At 40.1% G+C, this 21,744-nt stretch overlaps 1 protein-coding gene across 1 annotated transcript; it reads right to left on the reverse strand.

Moving 5' to 3' along the window:
• Window positions 1–1,783: 1,783 nt before the first annotated feature.
• On the reverse strand, window positions 1,784–10,329 carry fgf17 (fibroblast growth factor 17). Its single transcript, XM_042488688.2, has 5 exons — window positions 9,902–10,329; window positions 9,763–9,799; window positions 9,327–9,504; window positions 6,745–6,851; window positions 1,784–2,234 (listed from the first exon to the last, which is right to left on the reverse strand). Exons 1-5 carry the CDS (start codon window positions 9,931–9,933, stop codon window positions 1,944–1,946), a joined length of 645 nt encoding a protein of 214 aa, XP_042344622.2. The 5' UTR covers window positions 9,934–10,329; the 3' UTR covers window positions 1,784–1,943.
• Window positions 10,330–21,744: the final 11,415 nt, after the last annotated feature.

The raw sequence follows: 21,744 nt of genomic DNA on the forward strand, positions 1-21,744 counted from the left end.
AAAGTTTCTCAAACAAAGTCTTCTCCTGCCCACAGTAAATGGACTATACTTGTATAGCGCTTTTCTAGTCTTATTGACCACTCAAACCGCTTTAACACTACATTTCACATTCACCCATTCACACACACATTCACACACTGGTGGCCAAGGCTACCATGCCACCTGCTACTCAGTAATTATTCACACACGCACTGATGACGCAGCATCAGGAGCAATTTGGAGATCAGTATCTTGCCCAAGGATACTTCGACATGTTGTCCAGAGGAGCTGGGGATCGTACCGCTGACCTTCTGATTAGAGGACAACCCACTCTACCTCTGAGCCACAGCCGCTCCACAGTATGAGGTCTTCATACACAATTTGCACATCACGTCATAGGAAAACTTGTGGCGGTCGGAGAAAAGTAGGTTTGAAAGCTGACAACCCAACACAGCTGGCTCAGTTCTCTTCCATAGGATGGGAGACTCAACAAATTTCCCATTTACTGCAATACAAACTGAGATGAGAAATTTCTGGAAATTTGCTGCCGCAAGCTTTTTCTTATGCAAGGATTTGGGATATGTAGCAGATATTTTTTCAAATTTGGTATTTCTGCGTTCGTTATGACCTCCTTTCACTTCTCGTTGTAATATTTTGACTTTTTTGGTGAAAGGGATGGCTGTAAAATGGAAGAGTTTAACAGGGACATTTCCATCAAATCCAACTGCCTCCTTTGAGCTGACCTGAGAGGAGAGGGGAGAGGAGGGGTGCACCTGGGCCATTACTTACCATGGCAACGGGCACTTACACACACAGAGTGCCATCCTGGTGTGTTCTCTCTTCCAATACAAAGATGCCAGTTAGTAAAGCCTGGCCCACTTGTCCACTTGTAACTAATGGTTAACTGACCCTTTATATTGCCATCGTTGGCCCTTGTGGCCCCTCAGGTGGAGAGTGCCCTTATTTGGCCCTTGTCGCCAATTAAAGTTGCCAGTTAGAAATGAATGGTCCACTTGGGGGCCCTTGTGGCCCCTCAGGTGGACGGGGCCCTTAATTGGCCCTTGTGGCCTCTTAGGTGTTTTTGCCTTTGTCTGTTTCTTTGTCTGTCTCAAGTACTGCTCCTTGTAGTGATAGAAGTACTGCTAGCTTCTCTACTTCCACAATAACAACTACTACTACAGATAACACTCATGCTACCAATACAGCTAGTACTATTTCTCATGTACTTTCTGGTCAACTGCTACCTCTGCCAACTTAAAGCTACGGAAACCATTTAATGTCAAAATGTTGTGCTCTTCAAGGACATTTATGCCGCTCATTTTATTTTCACATTTTATGCCTAAAATATTAAACATTCATTATTTCAATCTTTTCAGTTCACATCAACTTCTTCCTATGACACACTCTTGCATTTCAACTTGTAGCTTCTTCACTTTAAAGCAGTTCAATTTCATTTCTGCCAGTTTTTCAGATATTTCCATCAATTTGTAATGGGTCTCTGCATTTTCAGCAATATATTTCCGCATTTTCAAACATGCTCTCAGACTGGTTTTTAGTTATTAGCATCCAAACGCATGTTCCACAGGAAATGCATTTTCTAGTTTTAATTGTTATCAGTGTATTTTGGTGCACTGTTCATGCTGCATGTCAAATCCTTTGAGCAGTTTTTAAACAGACACATATATCGATAGGTAGTGAAGTCATGGTGCAGTTTGTTGCTAAATGCCCCAGTCACAATGTCCATCCATCCCTTGAAGCGCCCCACCAGTCAACACAGAGACACAGGACAGTTAAATATAATCCATCTTCTTTACTCTCTTTCAGTATTTACACATGATCATTTAACAACAATATTTCTTTAAATTTATGGCATTTTGACTATCTATCAAAAATATACAAAAATAAAACTGCATCTCTTTCTTCCTATATCACAGCTGTCATCAGTCCATGTTTTTGGTTGCATGTTAGGAAGAGGTACGTGATTTCCTGTTCCGTTTTGCTCGACGTGTGGCCGGAAATCGGATGAACTCAAAGTGTTTGCTTTGGTCCGTGTTGGGGAAAGGAGGCGGGCCCGTGTGAAGCCTCTTGATGAAATGGACCTCCCTCTGGTTCTCCCTTGTCCTGGAGGCTTTGATGGGCCTCCCTTTCCTGGTAAAAGCCACATACCAGCCCTCATACTTGGCATTCTGGAAGGCTGTGTAATTGTTCTCCAGTACGATCTCTGTAAAGATACAATCCCTGCTCCGGCCATTGGGCTGCGTGACAAAAAACAAAGTTTCATTTACACAGATTCATTCATATACACGTCAAGCACAAAAACTGCTGCATCAAACAGCTATATTACCAATAAGTCGTATGATCTAAAATAAGACAACTGACATTATTTGTTTCTATCAAAGCTTTCTTTAAGTGAAAATCTGTTTCCTTGTTAAGAGGAGATAATATATCTTGCTTATGGTGGCTGATGTTAGATAGACACTGCAGTATAATGGACCCTTTATGGAAGTTTTCATTGGACTTAAATAGTTTCAGGCAATAACTTAAAGATGGATGACATAGCAGCTCTGTGGATGTATGAAGAGACATTGAAAGCATGCACACTAGAGACTTCAGTCCACATCCGTGGGTTTTGGCTCCACTAACTTTATTGGGGATAAAATGATTGAATCATGCGGCTCTTAATAGACTTTCCAAATGTTATCGGACCAAATGGATCAGATGACAGGGGGTTTGACACACAAAAAAATATATATCCACTGGCCTAACAACACATTTTCATCTCAAATCAACACACGTTGCTGCTTTGCAGTGGACTTTCGTATCAACATATTACACTCTAGGTAGCTTTCGGTATCTGTTGTCTACGATTGGAATGCTGCTACCATGTTGTCAATAAATGCACATGGTGAGATTACACTGCAAATTATACTTGGACAACACAAGCCCATGGCAACCAACGCTGGAACGTCAACAAAAGCACATGCTGACAGAGAAAATTTTGGAATGAGACCAGGATTTACAGACATGTCTTTCCTAATGAGAGTCTATAGGAAAAGTCTTTTTGGGCCCAGTGCTATCACATGACAGACCCTGGAAATTACAGTACCAGTGTGTGAGCACTACAGAAAAATTGGCTTCAAAGACTGAGGCTCTACCAAGGGGCCTGAGCAGCTCCCCAAAATTGAAGCCAAATCATCTGGATCACCCCCCGGTGGCTGGCAGCAGTAAAGGTGACATCTCTGTACCCTCAATGTTAGTGGATGAGACATTTGTCAAACTTAAAGATACTAGTAGGTCTACATGTCAAATAAATTTTTCCCAAAGATGGTTTCTATCATTTTAGGTAGTTCTTATCGCACTCATTTATGTTCAAGAGTTCATTTTTCTGATAAGTTTGTTTTTAATATGTTATTTATTGCTGTGTGTCCATCAGTGTGGAGACACATCATCCATCTTACAGTCTATGGTTACTCACAGAAGATCCACAGGTGTGCACTATAGACATCTCACTGTCCACAAACTTTTGTTTGTTTGTTTGTTTTATTTGTGCTTTTTGAAGTCATATTAAGCAAATTCAGATGGCACAACCCCCATACCAGGCTGCACAGGCTGGTGGCTGCTGGGACTAAGCTGTGTAACAGCAGCAACACAAAGTTTGATGATCTGGTGAGAAGTTGGGGTGATGCGGGATTAGACCCTATCACTGAGGTTTGCACTGGCTGAATTTAAATTGCTGCAGTTACTAATTGAATATCTGTCTCTGGAGCTGCTGCCCTCTGTTCTCCCAGTGAAGTAGCCTCATAGCAGCAAGGAGCGAAGTATAGGGATCACTGGGAGCATCAGCAAGCTGATTCTTGTCTTAGATGTAGTCTGATTAACAGTAACTTCGTCAAATTCAGTACCTAATGTGGCTATTTACCAAGCTACTGTGGCTGTCATATTTAATGGGTCCCACATCAAGGCTTTAGTCACATGAAAGTGGGTGTGGTTTCATCTGAAGTAGGTTGAAAATAACAACAACAAAGTAAAGGCCTTCATTTAAAATTATTTATAATTTTGAGGTGCTTACAGATCCAATCAACAACAAAGTGTGGGCGAGTCATGTAAGAGAGCCAATTAAAACAAATGCAATCATCAAAGTTGTCATATTGACATTAAGGTTGTGTTGATTGATTCCTGACAACATTTCATGCATTGAATAGACTGTATGCAAGAAAACATTCAACCTTAAAATTTGCCAGTAACCTTTGAATGGCCCAGTGAATCTTTGTCTGTCGGTAACTACTTCTTTTTAAATATTTCATACTTATTTACTCTCTCAAACTCAGTGCAGCTTAATTTGGAACAATGTTTGACTGCGGCTTGGGCGAAGACAGGCGGTATTTTGTGGTGGCATGACATTGCATCTCACCAGTAAAGGGGCCATAAAACTAGGGCAGGGACTCCAGGTGTGGTGTTTCCATTACTGCCAGAGCTGATAAATACCTGTGGCTTCTGCTGAGTCATTTGACCAAGATGTGAAAGCTGATTGTAACCTTTTACTCTAAATAAAAGTGGCAGGAGTAAAGAGACTCCACAGAAATCCAATTAATTGTGTCGCTACCTCCGCTGCCTGCTTAACAGCAGAACAAAATGCCCCCCCCATTCTGTGTTTGCACTGGTGGAATTACAAATATGAGGTGCTTTTACTTTACCTGAGATTTTAATCCTATGCCACTTTCTACTTCTGCTCCACTACGCTACACTTAAGAGGGAAATGTTGTACTTTTTACCTCACTACTGTTATTTGTTAACTAGTTACTAGTTACTTTACTAAGTAAATTTTTTTGCGCACGAGATAAATGAAAATATCCAAGTGCAGTTGATTGATAAGAAAATTAATTGGCAACCACTTTCATAATCATTTGGGGCATTTTTCATGCAAAAACATTTCATGAGGTATACTTAAATATACTTATACTTAATATTTTTCTCACTGTATTTACCTTTACCTCAGTATCATTTTACATGCAGAACTTTTACTGTTTATAGAGTATTATTGCAGTGTTGTATTGATACTCTTACTGAGGAAGAAGATTCAAATACTTCCTCCACTACAGCATGTCTGTGAGCACATTATACAGAACGATCAGTTGGAAATATGGTGCAACATTCCCACCTTGAACAGGATGTGTAAAGGGGCCTTTTAGTAGTTTAAAGTGATGAACTTTAATGATCTTGTCAGTTCTTATTGTAAAGAAGTGTTAAAAGGAGTCATTTCATCCTGACTCATGCACTGCCTCAGATTTACAGTGTCAATCTATAAACAGATATTACAGCAGCCACAGTTTCTCCACCTCTGAACCATGAGGAGAAATATTATAACTTGTCATGTCAGTCAGATATGTGAAGTCATCTTTTCCATTTCCATACAGGAAGTGGAGAGTTGACTTATGACCAAACACAGAGGCAGTGCATGATGGGAGGGTATTTTCCTCTCATCGCAGTCAGCCATGGCCAATAAGGCGGATCAACTATCACTCAGTCCTCTGAGGAGTCCTGTTTTCCAGCACATCATGTCCTGGGGTGATGGACAAGTGAAGAGACCTCAATGACAATAGAGTGAAGTTTTGGCAAAGGAGCTGCACTGTGTGTTTCACTAGATGAGAGATGTGACAAGGTGAGGCCGACAGACTGAACGCCCTCTGAAGGAGACAAAGCTCATCTATGGATTTAGGTTGGGGTTTTTTTTTTCCACAAATCTTTAAGTTCTGTGTGTTATTTTCCTGAGTTGTTGACTGTATGTTCGCCCAATCATAGAGCTCATATGGTTCTAAACATCCACCTTGTGGAACTAACTCTGACTGGTTGGGACTGAGAGCAACACTCGTACTTTGGATGTTAGAAAAAGCTGAATTAGTCCGTCTAAAAGTGGACTTTTGAAATACGTGTTAGTCGAACTGACACAGCTAGATAATGCAGTTGTCAGTCAATTGACTCTTTCATGTATACACCTCAACTGATCCTGAGCTGCAGGCATTCTACGCATGCTTCATAGACTCCATACTGGGCTTAAACCCAGAAGTAGAACAGCATAAGTTCATGGAAGAAAGCCAGAAAAAAACTAAAGAGGAAGAAGAATGAAAGAGAAAAAAAACAAAAGTACTAAGTAAAGCATAGAGTATGTATGAAATGTACATCACCGAAAAGTTATCCATGTTTTCACCACTCAACACACAACCTGTTTGCTACTTGCTAACTTGTTTGGTATGTGACATAACAGGTTAACAGGAAGAAGGACCAATAGCAACTAGCTGAAAGGGGGCATCTTGTCACCTGGTGTGGAGGAGTCGGACATAATTCCATCAATAAATGGATTCTTTTCCTTTGCTTGTATACTGAAACAAGGACAGTAGTCACATTAAATGGCCTAATGGAGCTATAACCTCAACGTAAACAAACTGACTGGCAGTGCTGATTTTTACACCCTCAAATTTGATTTTATCTGTATGTTTGGCAAAGAGTGTTTTTTTTAAAGTCTTGTGAATTTAAATTTTGCCTCAATATGCAAAGATGACCTTATACAATTCCTGCTTCAAACTATAGACATTGGCTGCTTAATGGTACTATACTGTCACTTCAATTTACTACTTAATATTGTCTTATGACTGACTCAAAACTTTTCCATTCTATCCAAAATTTAAATAAAGCAAAAAGGTGTCAATGTCTATAGACAATAGTCAACCTGCTTTTTTAAAGAATTATATACAGAAATGTTGACTGTACCTTTCCAACAAGTTTTCCCTTTCGGTTCATGCACAGGTAGCGTCCACTTTCTGCACCTCTGATTCTTACTCGACTGCCGAAGGTATCTGTCTCAACAAAAAGACGAGCTGCCAGAAAGAGAAATAAGATAGTCAGGGAACTGAAGGGATACATTGTGAAGACAAACAAGAAAAAAACAGTAAAACCACCAACTGCTGACTCATCTTCTGTCTGTCTTTTCAGATATGTTTTTCATCTTTAAGAAGTCTGTGTAACATCCAAACATCCAACATGCAGTTCCCTCGATAAATGTTTTTACATCGATGCTGATGCATAAATATTTTTTTTAAAAACAATACATTTTTTCGTTACTGCACAATGTCAGACATAAAAAAGAGCATTTAAAGTCTGTTATTTGTCCATTACAACTTATACAATCATTTAATTAAATATCCGATCAATATCTAAAATAAAGATATTACGCAGTCTGTAAAGATTTCACATTTTTGCTCATATGGTCACAGCGTTACACATAAAATTGCTTTTATTTTCTAGTCGCAAGAAGCTTTTTTCTTTATCAGTAGATAGTATCTGTGTTGAGCTGAAACTGTCTGTCAGTACAAACCAGGTATACTCAACTTGCTTTGCTTGGGAGCCAGCGGCCAATGGCCGCAGCTCCATACATGTTTCGAGGATTTTAGGAAATTTCAAAGATTTTAGGATACTTCTATTATTTTAGGACATTTCTATGTTTTTATCACATTTCTACAATTTTAGGACTTTTCTAGTATTTGAGGTTATTTCTAGGATTTTAGGACATTTCTAGAATTTTCTAGAAATTTGTGGGATCCTCCACTGACACTTTTTGATCAACAGGCTTTATTTTCATGCGGTTTTATGCAATCTGGCAGCTTATTCATACTGAAAGTACAAAAACAGTTCCCAGTGTGGATGACTTTATTTTTTATTGGGAATAAGAAAATGGTTGGGGACCACCCAGCACCTCATCAGGGGCCAGATTTGGCCTGTGGGCCATAAGTTGAGTATCACTGGTATAAACTGTTGAGTCTGTGAAAGTCCTTGTAAGCCACATGTAGTTACACCATTAACCAAATGATAAACAGAAGTTATCAGTGAACATTAAAATGTTGTATTGGAAGCAGAATATACATTTTCAATTCAATTTGTCTGCAGTCAATTATGGCCATTGGGCATTACAACAGCCTTGTGTATTGGGGCTTTAGAGACAAAGGACTTGTCCTAATCAGCCGTTAATTCGCCAGACGATGGCTTCATGGATCCAACAGGGAGGCTGAATTAACATATAGGCCTGAAAACATCTCACAGAGGGAGGGACACGTAGGCTGGTTGTGCCTGAGGACATGTCTCCCCAGCAGGGGCTCCAAGGCTGGACTGTCATGGACCATCTTCACTTTATTCCTCTGAAAAATCTCTTACCATATTGTCATTTATAGCAAGCCAATCTTTTATAACCAAGAGTTAGTATCTGTCCAAAACCACATTCATATACACAGCCAAAACAGGAGGTTTCCCTGCAGACTTTCTATAACACAGTTTGAGACTGCAGGATTGTGAGCTTTGTCATTCTGTGTGATGACTGGCAGCTTTTTAAAAATAATGTCAATATCAGTCCAAACAAGACCCAGTTTATGAAGTAAATACAAGTCACTGAGTGAAGCATTTGATGTTCTGAAACATGGTTATCCAATAATCTTTGAAAAACAAAAACAGGCCCCACAGGAGTAAAAAAAAAAAAAAAAAAAATGGTTAGCACTCTGCTGGCAGCCTCCTCTTTCTCTCTCTCTCTGAATCACTGGCTTTAATCCTTAATGGATAAACATAACATATCATAACATAACATAACATAACATAAACTAAAAATAACATAACATATCATAACATAGCATATATGGAAATGTCTTTACCAAAAATGCATGATGCCAAACAATTAGCCATCTGTGCCTGGGCCTCCCTTATCAACAAAGTGAAATATTATATGTGCACAGCCATAGACCCTGTACGTCTAATATAACTTAGTTTCCTATCATAATTTTTTTACTGTTATTTCACTATCATTAAGCTTGATATTCTAACTTTTTTCTTGTCTCTTTTTTCCCTAATAATGACTTCATTTTCTTCTTCAGTATATTCTCTAAGGCCTATTATAATGCCCAGGTGTGGGAGGTATTGTTGTGTATTAATGTGTTTGTTGTTTATTCTCCATGTTAAAATAATAATAATAATAATACCAACAACAAAAAAAACTATGTTTTCAACGAGTTGCTCAAAGCCTTTTTTAATGTTTTTGAAAGAAGTTGAAACAATGTGCTCAGAGTTCAAAGGGTTAAATACTTGTGAAAAGCACCTTGAAGCAGCACAAGTAAATGGATATCTGTCTTCGTTTCAAAGGCTTGATGGTAATACAAAAAAAAAACCCTCTATTGTTATCAATAAGTTACTTTAGTTGTAATGATGCAGATGTGCAGACTTTCAGCAGGAAATCCTCGCTGGATCTACAACTTCAGAAAAAAAAGCAGTCAGATGTGCTCCTGGGTCACCATGAGGCCTGGCTCAGCTCTTACCGTACACGTTTCCGTCGTCCGCCGTGGCGGTGACCCGCTTGCCATGGATCTGGACATGTTTCCCGCTGGTGCGGCTGTAGAGCTGGTAAACCCTGACCTGTCTGCGGCTCAGCTGGTCCGTCACTGCGCCCTGCGCCCTCACATACTGCTTAAAATTAGGAGACGGGTGATTCTCCCCCTTTTTTATGCAAAGGGAAAAATGAAATATATAATTTTTTTCTGTCTAATCTGGTAATGTGGGAGAAAGAAATGACCAAAACCGATATTTCCCCTATTATTAGGCAAATACACAGAGAAAAAGTTAAAAGTTAATTATAGTCATAGTCCATATTTACAAATGAATTATTACAGCTTTTGTTGTTTTTACGATTCCTCCTTTACCAGTTATTAATGTGGGGAAGTGGTAAAGTTAACAGTGTGTTTGCAGTGCGCTTACCTGAGCTTGGCACCACAGCACGAAAAAATGAAATGATCTGCAGAAGTAACAATATAAATAAAGAGCTGTTACTATAAAGACGTCATCATGTAGCATCATACAGCCTGAGTCACAGCTACAGTCCTATCTGTCGTCTTACATGCAAATACAGCGCTGGTTTATTCCATACATTCTCCTTTTTATTTCATCCGATCAAGAAACGGATTCTTGCGGCAGAGAAGTCCCGGGAGGATGCGGTCAATGAATCCACAGTGTAACATATGTACTTCTGACCTGTCCATCCACACTGCTCTGATCGAACACCTTAATTCACCTCACAGTCGTCAAAAACCTGATACAGCTGCCTGAGTGCTTGAGAGCTGTCCGAAAGTCGCGCGCAACACATCCAAAGCGGATCCATCCATTCTAGCAGGCGCGTGAGCTCATCAGGGAACATCAGCGGGGTAAGATGAAAGGGCCCCTTGGCTTGCAGCTCTGCCTCGGTTAATTCCAGGTTTTGAAAAGCCCTCTGTGTCATCAGGTTCAGGCTGCTCACTGGTTAAATGTTGAAAGGCAGAGTCCCTCCCTGAAATCTGTCCCCTGTGGGTGGGCACGGCAGCAGCAGCACTCCTACTGATGATTTAAACGGGAGACGTAGATGTGCAGAAAAAATATATGTAAACAAATATCAATCGGATTAGCAAAAGAAAAAGCAAAATGTTGAATCCCACATCCAAATATATAAAGTTAAGCTGCAACAGAAACTCTGAGATTTGTGACTAATTCAAACACACCCCTGTGTGCCTTTAATGTAGATCGTTACTGTAGCATTGTATTTAAAAGTGAGGAGCCTAATGGCACCTTCTAGCTGTATTTATTACGTGTTAAAGAGACCATTGCCCCACCCCCACCACACTTTCCTTTTATCTTATGTTACAGTAAGTGGTCACACTTCCAGCTCATGTCAAAGGAAGCCAGAACAAATCATGCGGACAAAAGGCCTGTTTCAGCTTTACATAATATGCAATCAGCATCCCAAGATGAGCAGGATACTGTCTTCCTCCTGAAGCAATTCCACCTTTCTCAATTGCTTCAACACATTTTACCATTAAAAAGTAATGGTTGAAACTGAAAGTCTTTCGACAAAAAGACATTTGGTTTCAATATGATCCTACAGTCACAAAACAATAAAAACATGCAACATAAGCAAATATTTCCGTCAACTTGTGGTCAAATTAATATATTTTTTAAAATCAGTCACTAGACAAGAGACAAAAAAATACAAAATATAACGACCAATATTAAACCTTAATTTGTGGTATATGCCTGTGCCATTTATTGATAATTTTGTCCAAAGATGATGTACTTGTTGATGATTTTTCAGGAGATAGCAAACCCTGCTGCACTCTGCACCTGCACTTCTTTTTTTAAAATTACCACCTGAAATCCATCTCCCCACTTACAAAGCTCTAATTGGTCAGGCTTTGTTATATCTAAGAGAACTAACAGAACCATATAATCCTACCAGAGCACTGTGTCCTGAGGATGCAGGGTTCATTGTGGTTCCTAAAGTCTCCAAAAGTAAAATGTGTGCCAGAGGCCAGAGGCAGTGCTCTGTCAGTGACCTTTAGCATCTACTTATGAGGTTTTAGGTATCCTTCTGTGTCAGTTGTTTACGCTCCAGGATGCCATTACCATGATGTCATTACCATGATGTCAACAAATGCACATGGTGGGATGAAGCAGCATGGTCCTTAAGTTTACACAACATGAGCACATGCAACCAACATGGACTGTCATAAATGTTAGGATTAGACAATAAAGTCACACAAGGTTAGGTTTAGGCAAACAAGGCACATGGTAAGGTGTAGGGAAAAAAACAACCCCGACATCCACACAGGAAGCAAACTCGGGACTCCCACATGAAATTCAGTTGCACTCATTATATTACGTCATCACAAGCAGCATTTCATGCGCATGTGACCAGTACCATCTGGCAGAGTTCTCATATATAAGTACAAACGAATAATAACACCACTGGTTCTTTGCCTAGCACATTCTCATCTGACGCCATCCAGCCGCATTTCGGTTGGAAGCAGAATGAGGCTTTTGGTGTTACACCTTTACACCAAAAGCACAGACAGAGCACAGTTATTTGATGGGTGCGGAGTGAGAATGGGTCATCCACTTATCTGAAGGTTGGAAACTAAATTCCTGGCTCCTCAACTCCACATGTACACTGAACCCAAAAACATTAAAAACATTCAAGTACTGCAAATATTTTCATCAACCAACACAACTTGTGATCAAATGAATATATTCTCCCAATAAATCATTAAAGAATAAACAACAAAATACAGCTATCAGTATGAACTGATTCAAGTCATTTGTGCTATATGCCTGTGCCATTGTTAATACTTTAGGGTAAAAGTACAGAAGTTAGCGAGTCCACCCGTGTCATGCTTCCATTACTGCTGACTGGAGCTGATCAGAGCTGGAGCTGATGAATACCTGGGACTATTGCAGAGCCATTTGTCCTGGAGTGAATGCCAGTTATAACCTTCCCACTAAATAAAAATGCTAGATGTTAGTGGGTGTAAGTAGGCTCTTTGTCCAGCAGGAAAGGAGCATTATAAATGGATGAGGGCTGATTGCCGATTGAAACATTGTGCAAAGGAGTGTCACATAGGTGCATTCAAGGTTCATAATTATGCAGTAATTTATATCAGCCGGAAATAGATGGTTTAAGCCTGCAGCAGAGGTAGTTACAGAGCTGAATCGATGTCTGTGTAAAAAGTTTGAGCTGTCAAGATGGGACAGGTGTGATGTTTGGACAACGTGTCACGTGTGTGACCTACCATTGGGAGATTTGAAAAGCAGCTACCAGCAGTTAGCAGCTAACTAAAAGAAGAAATGCAGAAACCAAAAAATGTCCACAAATTGGGGAGATAGTAATGTCCATGAGGCTATTTCTTTTTTTCCAAGGATGGCGAAGGCACCATCTATCTTACACTGCTTTTGACTGTCTTACCACGGTGTTCTTACCCTAACACTAACAAATCCGTAAGATTCCTAAAGGCCCTGATACACCTTGCTGATGGTGGGCAGTCAGCCTTTTTGGGCATCAGTGAGTGTCCATGGCCCTTCTTGCTGCAGTGTTTCCTGCACTGTTGGCCCGATACACCTTGCTTGATGGTGGGCTGTCAGCTTTTTTGGGCATCAGTGAGTGTCCATGGCCCTTCTTGCTGCAGTGATTCCTACATTGTTGGCCCTTGCTGATGATAGTTTGCCTTATTTTTTGCCCAAATTATCATGTTGAATCTTTTGGGCAGTGGCAGAGTCCGTTGGCAAATTAAATCACTCTGATTGACAGTTTAGCTCAGCACATGAGAAGAGAAACAGAAGTGAAGAGAGTAAACAAAGGGCTGAGGGCAGGAGGGAGTGAGGTCAAAACAAACTTGTTTAAAAACATTTTTTCTTTAGCCATTAAGCTCATTAGCAGAAATGTTTCCTGATGGTTTGCATTGTTTCTAAATGTGCTTTGTTCTTTCAATATTGGATTGTGTTAATGTGCTATCTGGCTAACTACTGTCAAGATAGTTGTCCAGTTTCCCTTTTTCAAATGATGACAACAGACAACCACAGTCTGCAGGTATGGAGGGGTATTTCCTCTCATGCTGGTGTAGAACATATGTGCTGATTGGCTGTCCATTTGGTGTGTTCATATGCAACTTTTTGGATGAGACATGGTAATGTGAGACAACACAGCAGGTTGCTTTCATCACTGCTAGGTCTCTGATGTCGGTCTGGGCCTTAAACCTTACAAAAACCAAACAAATAAAGGCAACAAGTACCAGTCCATCAGAGTGAGAGGATATATCATGCCTTCACCATCCTAGGAAACGAAAACTGACATCCAGAAGGTCCTTACCCTCCAAGCAGAGGACAAGATCAAACCTCATATAACAGGAATGGTAAATTATTGTTATTTCATGTTATGCCATCACTTTTTAGAAAGTGCTGTGGACCGCTAGATGCCGATGCTGTTGTGTTCCACTTAACATTCATCACACCGTTTGTACTTCTGGAACATTGACATCCTTTCTAAAATTGCACATGGGGGCAACATTATGCTGCCATTATTTGGTTCAATCTAAAAAAGCAAAGCCAGTGTAAGGATCTCAATTGCAGAAGTACTATCAGAATTCTGTGTGAAAATGGCCAGAGAGCAGAGAGGAGAAGAGAAGAGAAGAGAAGAGAGAAGAGAAGAGAAGAGAAGAGAAGAGAAGAGAAGAGAAGAGAAGAGAAGAGAAGAGAAGAGAGATATGAAGTAGAGATGAGCAATAAAAGATATTATTACAAGAATTCTTCTATATTTTGGTAGCTGCTGAGTCCAAATGAGGCGGAGTTTATGTCCATGAACAACAGTGTAATCTGAAGCTTTAAGTGCCTTCACATCTTACCCTTCTCACGTTCTTTTGACCTTACCGCCACCATCGGCTCTGTCCAGGGCAATAAAGTGGTAAAAAGCAGCAGTAAGGCATTTCTGACATGTTGATCTACTTTTGACTTGCTGAGGAGGAGCCAGCAGCAATTGAGTCCACTTGTTGATATCACTTGTTACTTTAAGGCTCAATCCAAACTAATACGCTCTCTGTCCACACAAGCATTTTGGTATTGCTTCTGTGACCATATTAACACACACCCAAAATCAAGTGACCATTCATGTACGCTGGTCATGCTGATATGGGTGTTAAGAGGAAGCAGAGCGTGTACACGACTAGTTGCTTGTTTGCAGAGAATACTACAGAAAAAGTACAGCAATGGTAAAAAAATAAAACCAGAGATTTCTCTGTGTGGACCAGCAACGAGATGTTACTGAAAGTAACATGAGTAAGAGGTAGCCAACGTGGTGGAAAACTTAGGTTGGGAGTTACTGAAGCAAATATTGAGTGGCACCACGTGCATTATCAACTGCATCAGGAAGCCATGGAACTGGGAAAGGACTCTCTACACAGAAAAATGAAATCACAGAAGGTATGTACACCTTGCTATCATGTTTTGGCTTATAGCTGACATGGCAGAAGAGTGGTTGGGAGACACCGTGGTAAGCTTTATTTCTTCTGTGCAGCAATCGCAAAACACAGCTATTTTTAAAGTCCTGATACTGGAAACTGAGTTGAGACTTCTGTGTGGAGAAGCTACCCAACACACAGTATAGTTTCAGAGGTGGAGCAGGAGAACAGGCTTCCAACAGACCTGCAGGCTCTTCTTTCAGTTCAAGCCAACAGCAGGAAAATGAAGAGGTTTCACTAGGTTGCTTACTGAGGGTTTTCTCTGTGTGCTGCTCTTTTGATCGACACTCCACAGACTCAGGTGAACTGGAAATTCTAAATTGCCCCTCTGCTGTTTTGCATCCATTCATCCTTCCATCTCTTTTCCACTACTTATTCAGAGACAGCAAGGATGCCCAGATGTCCTCCAGTTCCTGAGATATGTAATCCCTCCTGTTTGTCTGTCTGAGTTTTCCCTCGGGTTTTCCTTCAAGCTGGATGTGTCTGAAATATCTCTACATCCAGGCGTTCAGGGAGCATCCTGATCAGATGTTTCCTCAATGTCAGATCTGAGGATAGTTCATGTCAGCCACTTGTATTGTGGTGTCCCTGATGTCATTCATACTGACAGATCATGAGCAAAGATCCAGCAGCCGTGTCCAAGAAATTCTGTTTAGAAGTGTTTTTCAGCAATATTGTTCTACATTTATCTTCCTCGCTGGGTTCCAGGGTTCGTATCCTGACAGCAAATCAGATCATCGATGGATGAGATGAACTGAAGTATTAGACCCCGCTGAATGAACAGTTAAGGGTGCTTTCATACAGGGGCCATTTGGAGCAGTTGCTCTGAAACAGTTATCGTTTCCCCCCTTGATCCATTTCGTTTGGGCATATGTGAACACAGCAACTGCTCTCTGATGCGGAACAGAACGAGCGAGCTGAGATCGCTTAGAAGGGGTGGTCTCGGCTCGCATCCAATCGAACCCTGGTGCAGTTCATGTGCAGTGAGAATGCAATCAACCCTGACACCAGAACAGACAACTGGTTGGCTCCTTCTCAGTCCAGCAGTGATGTTAGGTAAGGTGGTGTTTATGGACAAGAAGAACCAGAAAGAAGACAAAAAGAACTGATACCATTTCCTGTTTGTTAAACTGCAACTTCCCCCCGAGAAAATATGGAGTATCAGCAGCATGTAGGCTAATTTGTTTCTTTGCATCGCTGTGGTTAATGTACCAGTGTTTTCTAAATAAACAAAATATCCAGTGAAGTTTATCTTTTGGTGAGCCTGATGTTCTGCTGCTCATCTCTGCGCTATAAATAGCTCAGTGCTTTATATATTATAATAGCACTGCTAATTAACAGCCCAGCTCCAAAAAATCTTTTTGTTGTGGCAGACCACAAATAAATGAATGCGTGGGAAACCCTGTGTAGAACAGCATGGGGACTCCCAAAACCCGCTTACTATCAAAACACAAATGGGGCATTTTAAGTTAATGGAAATACAATCATTTTTAGTTTCAAGTGATTATAGATATTGATATTATGTATAACCATAAAATTTGGAATAGACTGCAAAATGTAAATAAGAACTTATTTTCAATGAGTTGCAAATCTGTTTTGACCTATGTTCAATTGAATTTAATGAGAAGAAAAGACATTTGATGTTCAAATTTAAGACTTAATTGTTTTCTGTAATAATTCTCTCATTCTGGATTTGATGCCTGCAACTCATTTCAGTAAAGCTGGGACAGAAACATGTTTAGTTCTGTGTGACATCACGTTTTCTTTTCACAACTCTCAGTAAGTGTTGTGACCTGGGGATACTAATTGTTGAAATTCTTTCCCATTCTTGCTTGATGTACAGTTTCAGTTGCTCAACAGTCCAGGGCCTCCATGTCTGTATTTTTTGCTTCATAATGGGAGACAGGTCTGGACTGCAGCAGGTCAGTCTAGTTTCTGCACTCTTTTACTACGAAGCCATACTGTTGGAACACATGCAGAATGTGTCTCATTGTCTCACTGGAATAAGCAGGGACGTCCCTGAAAAAGACATTGTCAGGATGGCAGCATATGTTCGCTCCAAAACCAGTATGTACCTTTCAGCATTCATGATGCTTTCAAAGATGAAGCTGATGCCATGGGCACTAACACCCCCCATACCGTCACAGCTGCTGGTTTTGAACTTTGAGCAAGTAACAATCTGGATGGTCCTTTTCCTCCCCAGCCAGGAGGACACAACGTCCATGAGTCCCAACAACATTTTGAAATGTGGACTCGTCACACCACAGCACACTTTTACACTATGTATCAGTCTGTCTCAGAGCTTGGGTCCGGCTGTTAAGTCGGCCGTGTTTCTGGATGAATATCTGGCTTTCACACTGTATGGTTGGGACTGAACTTGCATTTGCAGATGCAGTGATGAACTGTGTTTACTGACAATGGTTTTCCAAAGAGCTCCTGAACCGAAGGAGTAATCTCCTTTATACAATCATGTTGGTTTTTAATGCAGGGCAGCCTGAGGGGTCAGAGGTCATGGGCATTCATTGTTTGTTTTTAGCCATACCCCTTACATGCAGAGGTTTTTCTGGATTCTCTGAATCTTTTGATGATATTATGGATTATAGATTGTGAAATCATTAACCTCTTGATGATTCCCCTTTCATACCCAATTATGATACTGTCACAACTTTTTAAAAACTTGTTGCAGGCATCACATTCAGAATGAGTGGATGTTTACAAAAAACAATGAAATTTATCAGTTTGAATTTCAAATTTCTTGTCTTTGTACTGTATTAAATTGAATATTGGATAAAATGGATTTGCAAGTTATTGCATTTTGTTTTTACTTACATTTACATAACTTCATCTTCATTTCAAAGATGTGAGGCACCTAACATTTTTTTAAGTCATTTCTTAGTTTACATTTACAATAAGTATGAAATTTATATGACAATGCAATTTATTTTTTATTTTGTCATATTGGGTGCTATAGTGGAAATAAATATTACAGCACAACAATGTCAAACTAATAATCACAATAAATATGTTTATGAAGTTAAATTATATGAGGGATACAAATACATTTTGTTGTCTTGTTAATACAGTGAAGAAAAAACTGCCTTGCAGACTTCTGAGCAGTTCCCAACATTGAAAACAGTGAAATTCATTTCCCATAGAGCTCGGGCCTTCCTCGGGGCTACTGTAGCTCCAGTGACAAGTGAAAGGAGAACTGGTGGTCTCCTAACAGCTTTGACCACATCGTAAAAATCTCCGCCATAAAGAGCAACTGGCTACTCTTTCTGACCCTGCAAAAATAGAGGCAAGGGTTCAGAAAGTGGGTGGTCCCTTTTATGAATGATCAAAAGAAGCGAAAAGTTTAAAAAAAGGGAAAAAAAAGGCTGAAGGATTCACTTGGACGAGCAGCTTTCTCTTCATCAGCAGCAGCGGGGCTCTTCTTGTCCTTCATGCCACCCGAACCCAAAATCAGGTCCGTCTTTACTGCTCTCAGTTAACTGATTCAGCAGCCTTGGAACGTTACACTCAATATGTGAACATAACAGAAATCTGTGAATGTACATAAAGATGAACACTGAACTTATACACCAAGAGGGGAAAATGTACAACTCTGTGCTTACTACAAAGGCTGCTGACCCCTAGCTATCGCCCTGCCATTTGCAAGCTGACCATTTGAGCTTGCCAAATTTGACACAGCTGACGCAGGCAATAAATTTGAGCAAGTTTCCCCACCCCCTTTATCCATAATGAGTGGTGCCTTGGAAAGCCTTTGAACAGACACACACTCATGCACACACATAAGCAAACCTAATGTGATAATCATGGGATAAAGTTGTGTTAAATAATTGAAGACACACAATCTGCAAAATCATGATCTGCAGAAGTGTGAAAATGGGTAGTAAAGTCTAGAAGTTTGACATTGCAGGTGAGATTGATGTGAAGAACTGAAGAGGATATGAAAGACCTTATGGATAACAGACAACATTGTCAGGGTGACCAGACTGTGTAAATCCCCGAGTCCCGGAGCGCTGCGATCTCCAACAGGTGAAACCCAAGTTGCTGATCCGTGATTTACACTTGCCAGTTGCAGACAGGCTCTGACTGTTTCTTCTACATGCCAAGAAGTTGGGAACATGTCAGACTTCAAAACTAATTAAGTGACTCATACAACTGTTCTTCTGAGAGCCACAGATACGGAGAGAGAGAGGGTCGGCTGTTAGGGGTTACGAGGGGTAACGGTAATGAAAATAGCTGGACATCCAGCTATGCTGAGGCTACAGAGTCAGACATGGCCCAGCATCTGTGTTATTTTTAAGGAGCAAAATGTCACTGAGCAATGAACATGCTCAAGGCGCATATCTAACAGGGTTAGATGCAAGGTCACGCCAAAGCAAGATCGCTTTCTGAAGACAGACGCTGTTGTAAATGGTAGTGACACACATGCTCCTGCTTTGAAGCCGTAACCGAAGATCCTGAGAAATTCATTGTTAGCCTTTAATTAATTGTGCTGGAATGTGCACATGTGCTCTTCCTCAGTTGTTTGCAAAAAACATGAAACTATTTCTATCATCTTGTTTATTCACGGATACTCAGACATTTAAAGACCCCTTTACCTCAAGAAATGTTGTCTTTACTTAATGCTTAATTCTGGTATTTATTATTTATTGCTCTTAACATGTTACTCATGACCTCTGTTGTAGATTTGGGGAACTGGGACTCTGGAAAAAGGTCTCAAACCTCCTACAGCTTTAAAAAAAAAAACTGCAAAGAACTTACTATTATTATTTTTTTTAATGAAAGTTAGTTTGTACATTTATGAGAAAAAAGTTGTCATATTATGAGACTATACCTTCAATGTTAGGAGAAATAGCGTCACATATTAAGACAGCACAGTTGAGTAACAGGGTAAGATCCCCTGTCCATTACCAACAATTTATCTCAGAATTTTGGCCATTCATCACTTCTGGTCACTTTTTCATAATTTGTCACTATTTATGATATCAACCAGACACCAGTTTTAATCTGTGACTTTATTTCTTATCAAATTATTAGTTTAATCTCATAATATTCTGACTTTTTCTTGTAAATATACAAGTTTAATTTTGCATTGCCATGACTTTATTCTCATAAACTTTTTTTTTAATTGTGATTATATTTTCTAAATCTAAGAAACCTCATAATGTATATTAGCCCATACTAGGTTTATCTAATAAAATCAACAACATACATATTAATTTCATTTAAACAATATTTTATACATTTTAGAGTATAACTTTTAACGTACAGTCACACTGAAGTTGGCTGGCTCTTTGATATGAAACAAATGTATTTACCATAAATAAAATTATTCCTAGCCCAGTGAACTTAAGGATACATTTAGTAAATAAAAAATACGACAAAACCCTCTGAAGAAATAAAAAGTGCCTCTTTACGAAAACTGAATTTTGAGCAGCCTCTTTACTCTCTCTTTTTTCTGCTTCCTTTCCAAGTGAGAGAAAGGGACAGTCTGTTATCATTCTGAAGTCAGTAAATTTCACCACTTTGACAGTGCTTTTGGTTTATGATCCAGACCCCAAAAGGCAACTTTTGTGTGCACATGATACACTTCTGGATGGCATCAAGCTGAAAGCATGGCCAAACAAAACCAGTCGTGTTGTTACTTACCACCATATGGCACCTGCCGTATCAGCATCACACGCAGACAGGCATTGTCACTTGAGAATGTGGCTGGATGGAACCTTTCGTGTGCGCATGAAATGCCACATAACTGCATCAGGTTGAAATGCTGCCGGTAATGATGTAATATTAGTAGGCTCGCCTGGATCGTGGTCTTGGTTGTGCTGTTGCTGTGGTCCTGTCTAAGGATGTTCCTGTGTTGTGGGCCTTGATTGCGCTGATGCCATGATCCTGCTCAACGCAACATTCTACTGCCATCATTATGAGTCATGCCTCCACTATTATTATATGCTTGGGACTGTTAGCAATGCTTATGATATTTGCATGTAACATCAAATGCTATTAAAAATGCCTATAAATTGCATTTATTCAATTTATGTCTTTCACTTTTGTTATATGATATGTTATTGTTACCATTATTGCTGTGCATCTCTACCCCCCTCTCCCTTTCTCTCTTTCTCTTTGTCTTTCTCTTTCCTTTATGTCATTATTTAATTGTTATTTACGACATCTATTGCACGTCTGTCCGTCTTGAAGAGGGACCCCTCTCAGTCGCACTTCCTGAGGTTTCTACCATTTTTTCCCCCGTTACAGGGTATTATTTGGGGGGTCTTCTTTAGTCATGGTGAGGGTCTAAGGACAGAGGGATCTCGTCTGCTGTAAAGCCCTCTGAGGCAAACTGTGATTTGTTATAGTGGGCTTTATAATTTTTTTTTCTACACCTTACCATGTACCTCTTTTGGCTAATCCTACCCTCTATGCCAGCATGTACGTTTGTTGACGTCCCAACGTTGGTTGCCATGTCCTTTTGTTGACTAAACATAAACACAAGCAGAAGCATCCCACCATGTGCCTTTGTTAACATCACAGTAGCAGCATCCCATAATGTCAACAGCAGATGCAGAAGGACACCTAGAGTGTCACACGTAGACACAGAAGTCCACATTAAACCGGCAACATGTGTTGACTTGGGATGAGAACGTGTTGATAAAAGGTACAAACACAGAATGGCAAGTCAGAGCTGTTCTGCCATTAAGCTGCCAGTGGAGGTAGAAACAGAGCCAAATAACATTGTCTGTGTAAAGGGGACAGCATCATGGTGGACTGCATGTACACACACACACACACACACACACACACACACACACACACACACACAGACACACACACTAGATACCAATGCTGTTGTGTTACACGTCAAACCTCTTTTGCAGCACTACTGTAGTGGGACAGAAATACAGAAAGGGTGTTCAAATGA

Source organism: Plectropomus leopardus, chromosome 4 (genome assembly GCF_026936395.1).
Source record: "Plectropomus leopardus strain MGB_pleo_1.0 chromosome 4, ASM2693639v1, whole genome shotgun sequence".
NCBI classification, from domain to species: domain Eukaryota; kingdom Metazoa; phylum Chordata; class Actinopteri; order Perciformes; family Serranidae; genus Plectropomus; species Plectropomus leopardus.